This window comes from Indicator indicator, chromosome 18 (assembly GCF_027791375.1).
Source record: "Indicator indicator isolate 239-I01 chromosome 18, UM_Iind_1.1, whole genome shotgun sequence".
Lineage (NCBI taxonomy): Eukaryota > Metazoa > Chordata > Aves > Piciformes > Indicatoridae > Indicator > Indicator indicator.
The window spans coordinates 5903148-5917228 of NC_072027.1; the positions used below are offsets into that span (position 1 = coordinate 5903148).

Sequence of the window (14081 nt, forward strand, 5' to 3'; positions counted from 1 at the left end):
GCTGCCCGCAGCCCGCCATGGAGGAGGACGAGGGGGCTGCGGGAGGCGCAGAGCAGCGGCGCCGCCGGCCGGGGGCCGAGCGCTCCCCCAGCCCCAGCCGCCTGGATGTGAGCTCCAGCCGCTTCGACCCACTGCTGGCTCTCTACTCTGCCAACACGCCGCTCCCCTTCCCCGCCGCGCCCTGCTTCAACAACCTCGCCGAGTACGAGAGCTTCCAGCGCGGCCTGCTCCGCCCGCGCGGTCGTCGTGCCGCTCCCTCCCGCCGCGGTCCCTCCGCCTCTCGCGCCGCCCGCCGCGGCCCGCCCGCCGCTGATCCCGAGCGCATCCAGCGCCTCCGCAGCCTCATGGTCAACGCTGGCCCCGAGCAGGAGGCAGCCGAGGGCGGCGCAGCGGCCAGGCGCCGGCGAGCGCCGCGCAACGTCCTCACCAGGATGCCCCGTAAGGGCCCGGGCGGGAGAGCGGCGCGGCTGGAGGGGAGGTGGGGAGAGGCGTCAGGTTGAGGGGTGCTGGGGTGTGTAAGGGGAGTGAGGTGGGGACGGGAGTATGGGTTGAGGAAGCAGCCTGAGGGGAGAGGAATGGCAGAGGGTGTGAGGGCGTGGGCGGGGCCCGCACTGGGTGCGGGGGTTGAAGGGAGGGAATTGGATGCGGGCTGGGCCCGGATGTGGAGTTGGGATGCAGTTTGGGGGAGTTTGGAGGAAGTGGTCGGATGACGGCTGGGTGTGCGTGGCTTAGAGGAAGGACTGATGGACTTCGGGTGGAAGATGATACTTGCGTGGGAGGTGTAAGACTGTGCATATCGTGTGTAGAAAAGAGGAATGGTGTGTTTCACAGAACCTGCTTACCCGGAGATTACGCTGTTTTTTTTATGGTGACTTGGTTAGTTACTTGGTTAGTCCTCTTGATTTTAAGGAAAAAGGATGAGAAACTGCTCTGCTTTCAAAAGCACTGTTCTCGAACCAGGAATGGGATTGGGGCTTGACCAGCATGAGTCTGTAACATGCTGCTGTATCTTGTCTACTAACTGTGCATCCTAGGGGCATAGAGTGCTGTCGTTTCTAGTAACATGATGGTAAACAGTGGATTGAAGTGGGTGACAGGTGTATGTTGCTGAGTTCATCAGCTGTTGATGATGGTACAAGTTGCTTGCATGCATTTATGTGTGCAATCAGGGTGATAGCCTCTATATGTAAAGGGATGCAGCTCGTGCATCTACGTGAAGACTCAGATAACATTTAGGTGTAACTTTAGTGCACTTAGTTAAAAATACTGGTGTCAGGAGTCCAAATATCTCTTCTAGTCACTGGTATCACCTTAATATTCATGTCATAAAATGTCAAAGCCCAAAATGTTCAATTCTGAATGCCCAATGGAGAACTTTTGGACACCAAACCAAAAGGTATTCATTGCCATAGGTGCTGCATGATCCTAAATATCATGTCAACTTAGCAGCCTACACACGTTCTGTTGGTGTGGACTTCCAAAAGTTAACCTTAAATATTGATGTAGGATCTTAATGTAAAATATCTCTGGATTACTGTGATGGAAATGAAAAAAAAAAAACAAAACATCTCTGTAAAAGTTAACTCTAATGGTGGCCTGGCAAATAAATAACAGGCTTCCACTGAGAGCATGTATTGAATATCCAGAAGTGTAGGGCTGGGCAGCATAGACTTTGAAGACAGACAATTGACTTAGGAAGTGCTATTCAGCAGTCTGAAGAGTTTTAAGAATGATTTATAGCCATAATTATGTGCTTAGCCGGTAAACAGGAGGCCTGTCTGCACTGCAGGTGGACCAGCATTTGAAACTTGGATTTTAAGATGATAGCTGCCTCTGGAAGTAACTGTGATATGTGGTTTGCTGTGACCTGCAGTTGTGATGCTGTGCTGCCAGGCAGCTGTGACAAGGCATGATGTGCTCCATAAACACGGTGGATCAGCAACGTAAAACGGAGCTAAAAATTTCCCTGTAATGAGGGGTGATTTCACATGTAGCCATGGAAGTAGGAGGGAAGCTGCTTTAGTGGTGCCTCTTTTGGATAGGTTCAGGAGAAACTGTTCACAATAACTTTGCATTTACCAAGGGGCAGAGAACTTCTGTGCAAGTGGTTATTGCAGAGCTGTTAGAAAGGCCTTTGATAGCATTTTGAGTTGCTTTGACTGTTCTAACTTGCTTTGCTTGTTATGTTGTTTAAATCTCACCTCTTAATAAAGTCTACCCTGATGACAGGGACTTGAACTTAACCAGAGTTTGGATCTTTGTTTTCTCCCTCCTGGGGTATTTGCCCACTGGCTTACAGTAGTTTTCTAGTCGTTCATCAGAATCCGTGTGCTTATTTTATACAACTAAGGATTGGATTTGAGTGCAAAACAAGAGGTAGCTCTTTTGTCCATGGATTGAAAAATTATTACTGGTACTTCACATCATCCAAAGCCATGGGCAAACCTAGCTGCATGCAGAGCTAGCTCATTGCAGGCTTTGATGCTTGCAGAGGAGACACGTCGTGAGAACAAACTCCTTGTGTTGCTGGGTTTATTTTTTCTGAGAGATGGATGTTAAATTGTTGAAAAGTTTTTGAATGATATATCCTGACCTTTTGTTCAAGTGAAGTTGGAGGCTTGCCCTGGTGAAGCCAAAACCTTACACAACACGGAAAAGTGAGAAGATTTGGTAGAGCTGTGAAGTGGTGTTTTCTACCAGGCCTAATGCAAAGGCATAGTTGGAAAGAGACTGTACTTAGATTTTTATAAAAAGTATAAAAAGTTCCTTGTGTGAAGGGAACATTGGAATCTAAAATCTGAAAAAGGATCTAGATGTAAAATGATGCTGCAAATTCTTAGGGTTGGTTAGGAGGAATAGTGTTCCCTAATTAAAAGCATCAGTCTGGTGTAGTGATGGTGTTATCTGGGTTCCCATGATGGACCTGTGAATTCAGAACATAAGTTTGTCATAAGTTTGAAGGAAGCACAGAGACCCATGAAAATACCTCCCTCATAAGCAAAGCTGGAGGTTACTGAGACAGCTAATGCTTCATATGACTGCAATTTTCTCCAGGTAACTACCTGGAGAGGGCTGACAAGAAGACAGTGGATCTCAAAAAATAAATGTGATTAGGTTAATTCGAAGGAAACTGCTTTAGATTTCTCTGCTGTGGCTAAGAATTGTCATGCAGCCCAATACTGCAGATCTGCTGCCATGTGGTGATATTTTACACTCACAGGATTCATATTCTAGTGTGCAAATCAAACCTTGGCAACTAAAGTCCCTAAAGCACAAGGTGAGAGATCATCTCTGACTCAGGTACTCAATGAGTGTGAAGAACCGTGTGAGATTTTAGACTCTTAGTAGGAATTGTGCAGCAGCCCCAGGGCTGCGTTTGCAGAAGCAAATGAGGAGCTGTAATTTTATCACTGTAACAGCTTTGCTGTGGTGAGGGTGGATGTTGTGAAGTAAATAATAGCTACCCCTCTAAGTAATTTACCCTTGCAGAGATTTCTAGTGTGCAGATTAGGCTTGTGTGTGCCAGGTAAGCTTTATATTTTACTGAATTCCTTTGAGTTTGTGTTGGCTAAAAGCATTATTTTTCTGTGCTTTGGTGTTGGTTTCATTGACGGCTGCCACTTAACAGTAATTTCATTTCTTTGCCAAAGACTTGTACATCTTTGAAGGGTGTTCAGATGGCTGCTGAAAGTTTTAATTAAAACAATCCATTTTCATCAATTTAAACAGATCCAATTGAGTTAGTTGAAGAGCTTTGAGTCATTGTTTCAGAAATCTCCTTGGAAAGAAATGGACCACATTTGATACGATACTGTGTTAACAGGGGGTAACTAAACTGAGGTAGCCTTCACTAGGCATTTGTCTTTGCAAAACTCCCCCTGCCTTTGTGAGCTCTCTGTTCCCTCTGAACCACTTTTATTTGATACTTGGTATGGTGTTTTCTTCTTAGATGTAGCAAAATGACTTTTCAGTTAAGGCTGATTTGTCTGTTGGTTATGAAAGCAAAGCCGTCATATTTTCTGAAGTCTTTGCTGCTCCTACTCTTGAGAAGAGTTTTGGTGGTGTGGTGATTACAACTGCAGCCCTTTACATTTCTCCAGGGCTTCTCATTTCTGTTGCTGTGAAGACATTTTACCAAGATCTGCCATACTTCTACAGAGAGTAGATTTCTCCATATTATTCATATATATATATATATGCATGTATGTATATATATTTATTTAATTTTTTAAACTATGTAAATAAGTATTCTGTTGAAGCCCAGTGATACTCTCTTTCTGTTTTAGTCCATGAAGGCAGCCCTCTGGGAGAACTTCATCGCTGTGTCCGAGATGGTGTAAAAATCAACGTCCATATCCGCACTTTCAAAGGGCTTCGTGGGGTCTGCACAGGGTTCTTGGTTGCATTTGACAAATTCTGGAATATGGTAATTATTTTTTCCAGCCTTTATTTCTAACTGCTGTATTGAAAATGTGAAATTTGCAGCAGGTTGAAGCAAACTACATTTTGAGAAGATTAATCATGTTTCATAAAGCTAATGTGCTCTGGCAGTTAGTGCTGGCTTTCAGACGTAAGTGGTGCTTGGTGTGGGGTTGGTACATCTAAGAGGTACCTAGCCATCTTAGATTGGTTTTAGGTGAGAGAGGAGCTTTGAAGAATTCCCAACATCTTCAAAAGTTTGTACAAGAACACAGAAAGGTGTAATACAAGGACTAGCAAAAAATTCCAAAGTTTTCTCTGTAAAATCCAATCTTACAGTGGTAGCTACTACTCTGTGCTTTTGTTGTGGTTTTTTGTTTTTTAATAGGATGTCAGTGGCAAAAGCTTCTCCCTGTGTTCTACCTCAGAAGATCTTAAAGACAGTAGATAGAAAATCAGCTATTAAATATTTGTGAGCCTGGAGCTGCGGAAAGTTTGGAAATGGTGTGTGGGGAAAGGATTTTGCAGGCAAGGCTCACAAGGATTTTGCAAGTTGTACAGGATGGATGCTAGGCTTTTCAGTTGCTTTTATACCTCAGTACAACTCAGATGATTAAGAAGCCAGCCCCAAAGCACAGCTTGTCCTAGTTTGAGTTTTCTCTCAGAACATAATTTCATAGTGCTGTGACACAGAGCTGGTCCAAAACTTCCTTATGTTTTCTTTTAATTTTGATCTTTCCATTTCTTTTATCTTCTAGGCCCTGACAGATGTGGATGAGACATACAGGAAACCAGTAGTGGGCAAAGCTTTCTATGCAGAGCCTCAGCTCACACTAACCAGGGTAGGTACCCATCTCCATTTTTTCTTTTTTTTCAGTATTTCCTTTTTCAAAGCAGTAAAAGAAGAGCATTGATTGGAAAATAATATTTACATTTGAAATGTTTAACCTCAAAAATAACTGGGGAAAAAAAAAGATTTTTTTGATCTTTTTAAAGTACTTTGGCCATAGCTCAGTGTTACAGAAGTTCTACTTTAGAGTTTCTACTATCAGATCACAGTTGCTGCCACTGCTTAGTACAGTATACTGACCTTCTATAAGCTCAGTCTGTGATTTTTGATGTGCTTGTTCTGTGTATTTTTTTCACCCATGACTGGTGGAGTCCATACTTGTCCTGCCAGGCTGCTTAGCAGTGCATAATTGTGGTACTAACGCTGGTGGACCAACAGTCTGTCTGCAGCCAATGAAACAATGTGTTGCCTAGGTCACTTGAACTTCTACTCTAGGTGCTATGAAGCCCAAGATTGTTCATCTTGCCCCAAAGCAAGACACTGTAAGATCCAGCTGCTGCAAAAAAAGATGTTTATGAAGTTAAGAACTGAAGAGATGATAGATGAACTTCTGAACAATGAAGGAAAAAAACTGCGGTAGGGCTGTTCCTGTTGAATGGCATAGCTCTGGGCCTTTTGAATATCAGAGAAGCATCACAAAAACTTCTAAACAGTTTCATTGTGAGGAATTTACTTTCAGATTCCTGCCATTTAAATCTCTTCTGATAGACCCCACCCTTCCTTTTTAAAAGATTAGTAAAAAGTAATCAACTTGTCATTGTTCCTTTAGGTCACTCTCACAGGGTTTGGCTTTCCATCCTGTTGTTGGGAAGAGACAGGCTGAGAATGTTTTTCATTTGTCAGTATTTTGTAAAAGTTTGTCCTGTGCCAGAGTGAAAAGCAGCACCCTGTGTTCTTAGATCAGTGAGTTCATATGGTGCTTTGGATCTGCTGCTATGGCCTTTATTATTTGTCTCTTGTTTGTGGTCTGCTCACTTCCCAAAATGCCCACATGGCATCTTTCAGTCTGGGGGAACAAAAAAGGTCCATGCTTTTTTCCAGCATATGCTCTTTGCTGATTGAGGCCTCTTACAGAGACTCATGTCCTGTCTTGTGGCCCCTTGTCATAGGGGGTTCATGTCCTGTCTGAGGGCACAAGGATGGGAAAAGCAAGCTAACGAAACAGCTTGGTACCTTTCTGTTACTGACCAAAGCTGAATGCTACTGTACATCAGTATTCCTCCCCAGCTGAAATTTCTTGGTGCTCACCTAAAGACGGGCATGCACATGCAGGAGATCTGTTCACTTGTGTCACTGTTTGGCAAGAAAGCAAAGTCTTCATTGCTGGGAAAGGTTCTTCACTACTTGTGCATTGTGAGCTCTGATTTGGGATCATAAACGCAAACACTACATAGGAATGCTGAGCAAGCAGCCTCTCTGTTTTCCTGAACGTGGTGATAAACACTAATGTTCCTTTACAGCTCTTTGATAGACTCAAACTGCAGGAGTCCTCAGCAAAGAAAGGAGCTGATTCAAAGACTGCTTCAGAGGAGCTAACCCTAACAAAGGACTCTCAGGCGCTGGGATTGAAAGCTGGATCAGGACGAGGGAGAGCAGAAGATGAGCGCGAGAAGCAGAAGCGCCTAGGCAGAGCTGGAGAAAGGAAGATGCCAGGTGACACTTTGCATCTGGCTGCCAGAGGTGAAGCTGATGTGGGCAGCGGGACTGCCCACACAGAGGGTGCCAGTGCTGGTGGCACCCGTGCAAGAAGCCAGTCACGGAAAAAAAGGCGTCCCAAAGTGGATTATCAACAGGTGTTCACACGTCACATAAACCAGATTTTTATTCGAGGAGAGAATGTCTTGCTTGTCCATTTAGCACATTGAATTGGCTGAGCCTTCATCAGTGTATTTATTTGATAGCATGAATTGCTGCTGCAGCTCTCGTTGCTATTTAGTGTTCTTGTTATGTGTGATGGTACTGTGACTGGTTTCCCATTGCCATAAGAAGGTAGGGGAAATAATTGTAACTGGAGCATCCTGAGCCAAAGGGAGTCTCCTCCTTGGATCTCTCTTGGGGGTCTCAGGACAAGGTCAGCAGCAGAGCTGTTTCTGAGAGATGAGAGAGGTAAGCACAGGTCGTACTGCTCCTTCAAAAGAAGCTGAATGGAGGGGGTTGGAAGAGAATTTTGGTGTACTCAGTTACAGGAGCTATTTGTGGCACAAGTTTAAGGAGCTTAAGATGAGATCTCCACCTGAAATGAATCACAAATGCTATTTTGCATGTTCTGAGTAAACTCAAGAGAAGATTGCTAATGAAACTAAGAGTTTACCTGCTGTTGGTACACAGATACCTTCTTTTCCAGGCGTAATTCTGATAGTCACTTACTCTGGAAAGGTGGAGTGACATCGTACTGATGGCTGTTAGCCTCTTTTTTATAGTTAGCTCTCTAGTGCCCTGTGTGATAGAAAAGCTCCTCACTGAGAACTGCTCTTTTTCCATGAATGATGGCAGGATGCTGGTTTTCAGTATTAAAGTTTAGGCTTCTGTTTGTACTGCTGTGCTTCAGCCCTCTGTCACCAGCGAGCAGATCATGTAGCTGATCTGGGAACCTCCAAGTTTGGAGGTTGTCTGTGAATGTTGTGGATGGAGATGGAAAGTTGTACTTCTATGTTTCACCCATTTGCTACTTAGTTGTAATAGTGAGGTTTGCAGAGGTGTAGATTTTCTGCTCAGATCTAAGTGTTTGTGCTGAGCACAACTGTACTGTATCTAAGCGCCTTTCAAGGTCTCTCTATTGAAACTAGAGGTGCTGTGACTCCAGCAGTTCTCATGGAGCAGAAATCTTCATGGGTCTCTCCTATCCATGTGAATAATGCATCATCTAACTCCAGTTGAACTGAGCTTTGAAGGTGTGCCTGAACAGATTCTGCAGTATAAAAGTCAAATTCAGCTCATCAGTGGTGTTAGTTTAGCAAGGTTGTTAAGCTACTGAAGATCAGGCCAGGCTTCTGTAGATACAAACAGCTTTCCAAGAAAGCTGCATGCCAGAAGTTTGAGGTGAAATGAAGCTATTATATTATCCAGTCTGTTCCCTTAGTTGTCAAATGACACTAGATTTTACACTGCTGTTCCTGAATTCATCTCGAGTACCTTATGCTTTGCAGCAGCTCCGTGTGTTTAAGATGAAGTTGAGAAATTGCTTTATAGTAGGTCTTGTATTGCATATAGAGGTCATAAGTCTTCAAAGTGAGCAGCTGCACTCTCAGTGACATGTATTTCTGTTGCTGCAAATGCAGCATGCTGCTTGCTTGTCGTTAGGGGTATACCTGGTGTTTGGGTGAATTGCAGAAATCATTTAGCAGGAGTTCCTGGACACACAAAGCAGCTGTATGCCTCTGGGGGAGCCTGAAACTTTTATGTCAACATTTCAGATGGCATAGGGCTTGGATGACTGATCAACACAGAGCTACAAACTCAAGTTCACCCTGGGACAGAAGTGCCTCAGAATAAAAAGAACTATTGAGGCAAAACAGTTTCATCAAGAGTGGAGAAAAGAAAAAGAGAAGAGAGTATCTACAGTTTCTTTATTGTACATAGCTTTATTGCTGTAATCCCTTCCTGCTATGAACTGAGACTAGATACTGAAAGGATTCTTCTCTTGGGGGTTCTTGTTTCCTCTCCCTTTGTGCTGTTCTTGCTGTTCACGTGGTCTCTAGTTCTTCCCCCTTGGTTTATTATTGGGTTGTTTGTTTTTTTTTCCCTTCTCCTGTAAGTACTTTGTCTCCTCAGGGCATTCTAAACTGTTTTAGGAAGATTGTTCTTACATTCACCCTGGCTCACTGAACCTTTCCTGGTTGGCTCTGTGTGGTTGCCAACTAATCAGAACCTCCAAAAATTATGAGAAATGTGTGAGGCTAGAAGGAAGGGGCTTATTCCTGCTCCTGTCTTCTCAGAACCATTTATTGCCAGTGAATATTTTTTTCCCCCTCTGCATTCTGACTGTTCTGTTTTTATTTCAGTTACTTGGGATAACTTATCTCTGCCTTTTCCATTCATGCCAAAGGCTACTGGTTTTGAGCTCTCCTCTTTGCTTCAGACTTGACCAAAGGTTGTTAGATTTCCACTCAGGCCTGTGTGCTATGGCATCTCATTGAATTCTTGCTTTTCTTTACCTCATATTCTTAATTCTCTCTGTCTGCCTCATTTATACTGCCTTGTGCATTACGTAAGATACAACTACCATTTGTTTTCTTGTGGTGGCTGTACTGCCCTCTTTCCTTGTCAGTTGTCGCTTCAAGTTCTCAGTTGCTACTAGAGGTCTCTGTTTGCTTTCACCAAGAGTTTTTTTCTTTGAAATCTTGCAGGTGCTTGTTGCTTCACATCAACAAGTTTCTTTTTTTATATGTTAAGAAAAATGCTGGTGCTCAGACTTGCGTTGGTGCCTTGATTTTTTTATATCGTCACTGACCTGTTCTTCCAAAATCACCACCTCAGTCAACAAACCTGGTTGAGAACTACACAATTTGTTTACTTTTTTGGCTCTACCTCATTATTAAACTGTTCCTCCTCTATTCTCATTGTTGTCCCATCTGTGGAGTTGGTTAAAATTCTTTCTTCCAGTTTAGATTTATTTTCTTATTTGGTTGTTCTTCATTTGTTTCGTGTTTCCCTATCCACTGTCAGTATTTCCAAGCTGCTTCCTAAATACAGCCTCTTTTACAAACTTGGATCTTCCAGAATGTCTTCCTTTTCCCTTCTTTTTCTGATGTTTTTGAAGCCCATTATCAAAAATCCTATTTCATGAATTTTGTCTCTTTTGGGCATCATGATTGTCACTAAGCAAGTGATCCTGTAGGTGCGTTGTCACTTGCATGTTGAACATTTCAGATAAGCTGCTCTTTAAATAAAACTGAATGTGAGATTCTGCAATTCTTCTACCTCATTAAGTATTTGTTTAAATCTGTTATTAGGAAAAAAAAATATCAAACAAACCCTAACCAACCCTTGGAAGCAAATGAGATTTGTTTTGTTTTGTTCTTTTTTTTTTTTTTTTTTTTAATTGCTTCTTTCCACGTTTTTCCTTTTTCCAAACTCAGCATACAATCTGGGTTCATTGCTCCAAAAGCTGTGTGCTCCTCACCATTCCTCTGTTGCTGTGGTGTCCAAAGATGGCGTGAGCATGGACACCTGAAGTCATGATGCTAAGGAATGAAGAACAGGAGCAGGAGGCAATCTTCAGAGAGCAATGTGAGATTGAGCAAGCTTTGGGCCAAATAGAACTCAGTGAAGGATCCTGGTTGCATGGTGTCCAGTGTTTCTAGGTCATTGTTCAGCCTGCTGCTCAGCAGTGATTCCTAAGCATGCTTATGGCAAGGGTCTGAATTCCTGCAAGGAGCAGTTTTCTGAACTGCCTTTGAAGAGCTGCTGTGAGAATCTGTTAGAGTCATTTCTAAATGGCAGACAAATAGGAAACTTGTGAAACAGTGCAGAAGCAATGTGATGCAGTGGTCTTGGACTGTCACGTCACAGATCTCGTGGTGTTATTAGGTTATCCCTTCATTAAGGAGCCAAGTCTCATAGTCATTTTATTGGAACATTGATAGAATTCTAGGGACCTTTGCAGACAGTCTCAGTGGGGTTTTCCTGGAACCACAGCATAAAACCTTGCCACGCTGTGGGGAAGGAGAGAAAGCGGTAGGGAGAATCAGGCTGAGCACCGCAGCATTACCCTGCAGTTATGGGTACCGTGGCTGGGATTATTTCTTGGGGAAACTTTTTTGCATGGGTGCTTCATTTTTACCCAACACTTCTTAAAACAGGGCTGTGGTAGTAGGATACATGAGGCCACAGAAAATAAAGGAGCTTGTCTAAAGTAGGGTTTTAATTCCTTCTGACTTGTCCAGCTTGCTAGTTGTCTGGAAGCTGCTTGTTTTTCTGATCTAGAGACAGGTACTTAGCATGTCCTCACCAGGTGATTAGTGAAGTGGTCAGTGAGTGCTGTTTCCCATCTGCTTCTTGTCCTTCAGTTTCTGGATTCATTGTTTCTTATTCAGCTTTCCCTTCTGTGTCATTTGGAACCAGGGCAAGGTCTCTCAGCAGGAGCAGGCTTGACTGCTCACTGTTTTGTTTTTTTTTTTTTTTTTTTCCCCCTCTTCTCTAAGGAATGTTACCCTCTAGTATTGCATCCTAATAGCCTTTGGCTATCCTTGATTTTCACACTGTTCTCCACAGAATTCTGGAATTACTTGGTCAGAAGAATTAGTTATCTTGGATCAGTTGGAGTAAGCTGATTTTTCTTTCCCTGGTTTCTTATTTTTTAGCTTATTTTCTTGACCACAGTGCTAGGGTTTCCTAGTTTGCTGTAGCAGTCACCTATTTGCACCTGTGAATCCCTGTGGGTAAAGAAGTATCCAGGTGAAAAGAAGCAAAGGGAAAAAGATGCCTGATTTGTTGAATTTGACATTCTGTCCAACAAGCTGCCCACACTTACCCTTTCTGTTGCTTACTGGCATGACCTAAATGGGACAGGTGGAAATAATTATTTCATTCAGAATCTTGAAGAAAAGTGGAAAGGCAGCAGGATCAGCAAACTGAAAACACTCTGAGCTTCTGAAGATCTCCAGATAACCACCATCTTAACCTGCAAGCTCTGCACCTGGATAAAGCTGGGAGACACAGTCCTGTACCTTTTCAGAGGCAATGCAGCAGTAGTAGCAGTGATGCAGACATTCCTTCAGCCAGGCAAGCTCTTGATATGTTAGTGTCTGCCTCAAAGCATAACTGCACAATAATGTGAATTAATATGAAGATGTTTTCTCTCCTGCCTGCACTGCAAAGTGTACAACAAGAATTACTAAAGTATGCATCTTTTGCAGCCTAGAACTATTTCAGGTCATGCTTCTGCTTCTTGCCATCGGCTTAAAAATGTGAAGTTTGTACTATAGCAATCCTCAGATAGTCTTTGCTAAGACATTATGAAAGGCTAATACTAGAAATTATATTGAAAAATGGAGGTGTTAAGGAATTTGTGGAATTAGGGTATTGCAAACCCAAAATATCTATTCCTAAGGATATTATCAAGATGCACTAAATGGAAATGTGTGGAGCCACAGCTGGGAGAGGAGATGATAAAGAAACACTTCCTTTCTTCTAGTGAAGGAAGATGATCTTCCTAGAGCAAGGGAGTAATTTCAAAGCTAATTCTTCCAGCTTGTAGACTTGGTGGTAGGTGGGCCTGAACAGGCTGAAACTTGAAATAAGCACACAAAAACCAGAGCTGAAAGAGGCATGGCCCATTTTGCAGACTTGAGTACCAACAGTCTTAACTTCACCATGAGAGCTTCTAGAGAAGCAATTTCAGTTTGCAGTCCTGATGTTTACAGCATTAGCTCTGTGCAGAGTTTTCCTGGCATTGTTACTGTGGCCCATAAGAAGGTAATACAGAAAATGGTTTGTGATGTGCTGCTCTGTATCCTCTTTTTCAAGACACTGCAGTGTACCCAGTAGTGAAACCTGACAAGGTGGACAAAGGAAAACAGGAGGGGCCAGCTGCAATAGGAACTCAAGGTGAGAGACCTAAAATCTTAGTAATATCCTTCTCCATAACAATCTAAAAGTCTAGCAAAGGACTATAGAGTCCAAGCTGAACTTCATTTTTTAATTTACCCCAACAAAAATTAATACTCTGGTAGGGTATACGTGGACCAAAAGAGAAGAATTCACTTGAGTTTTCATTTAGAAACTTTAACCTGGTCAGACTTTTTTTCCCAGCAGTGCCTATATCTCACCTTCAGATAAATATCATTACAACTGTTTTTAAGTACTGCACTGTACACTTAGTCAGTAGTGTTCATTTAATATTTAAAAGATGCTTTAAGAGCCACTGTTTTTAGAAAGAAACACCCAGTTTCTGGAGGTTACATGTCTTGTCTTCTATTCTGATTTATAACCTAAGATGAAATTGGCAACAGCTGGATATAACAGGTTAAAACTTGCTTGGAAAGAAAAAAAAACCCAAAACCAACAACGTTTTTAAATCAAAGCTTTTACTGTCAGGTGTTGCCAGTGTATCATCAGGAAAAAGCATCAATTGTTACCTGGTGGAAATGCAGTGGAGAGAACCTTTACTATTTAAGAGCACCCTTATCAGTCTGATCAGACTGCAAGATCAGTGCACTTGATGAACTCTCTTCTTGATGGAAAAAAATGTGCATAATCCACTGTAAGGCATTTTTCCAGCTATAGGCTGTCATGGCAGAGGCACAATGTGGGAAAGCAGGCAAAGAAAAAAGAAGAGAGGAGTTACTGCACTCAGTGGTAACTCCTTGAACTGGGAGCTTGCTTTCTGATCTGTACACTCTGGCATAATTTGGCCAGCATTTGGCAGTTTGCTCTACAGGTAAAGGAAGAGTTTGCAGAGGCAGATCCTAGGGTGGCCTCTGTTATGTTGTGAGCATTTCACAGCACAGGAACTGTGCCCCAGAAATCTGCCAGACTCCTTCCCTGAGAACCAACATGTTTGATCCTGACTCTTGAAATTTTGCAGAGGAAACCCAGTGGGAGAAAAAACAAGTAAGCAAATTGCCCCTTCTGAGGCAGGGATGGTAGGAGGCTTGGTTATCCTTATTAGCTTCCTGGGGATGCAGGAAAAAGGACTACTTTGGTGGAGGAATATCAGATGGCTTGTCTCATGATGTTTGCAAGTCCTTTTAGATGTCACTGTAAGTGCTCTTGCTCTTAGCTGGTAGAAGTGAAGGCCTGTCAGAGAAGGAAAATGCCTTCTGATGTTCCTGGATAACTATTTTATTAGCTGTTAGCTTCACAGTGTACA

At 42.9% G+C, this 14081-nt stretch overlaps 1 protein-coding gene across 1 annotated transcript; it reads left to right on the forward strand.

Moving 5' to 3' along the window:
- Positions 1-17: 17 nt before the first annotated feature.
- On the forward strand, positions 18-7134 carry LSM11 (LSM11, U7 small nuclear RNA associated). The gene is made up of 4 exons (XM_054389328.1): positions 18-438; positions 4287-4426; positions 5178-5261; positions 6730-7134. Exons 1-4 carry the CDS (start codon positions 18-20, stop codon positions 7132-7134), a joined length of 1050 nt encoding a protein of 349 aa, XP_054245303.1.
- The last annotated feature ends 6947 nt before the right edge of the window (positions 7135-14081 follow it).

What these genes read in the sequence shown, in the direction of transcription:
- LSM11 (XM_054389328.1), top strand. Translation starts at nt 18, where the DNA reads ATGGAGGAGGACGAGGGGGCTGCGGGAGGCGCAGAGCAGCGGCGCCGC. An exon ending in CGTCCTCACCAGGATGCCCC is followed by an intron (nt 439 to 4,286) that starts GTAAGGGCCCGG and finishes TTTCTGTTTTAG; the next exon opens with TCCATGAAGGCAGCCCTCTG. An exon ending in CTCAGCTCACACTAACCAGG is followed by an intron (nt 5,262 to 6,729) that starts GTAGGTACCCAT and finishes GTTCCTTTACAG; the next exon opens with CTCTTTGATAGACTCAAACT.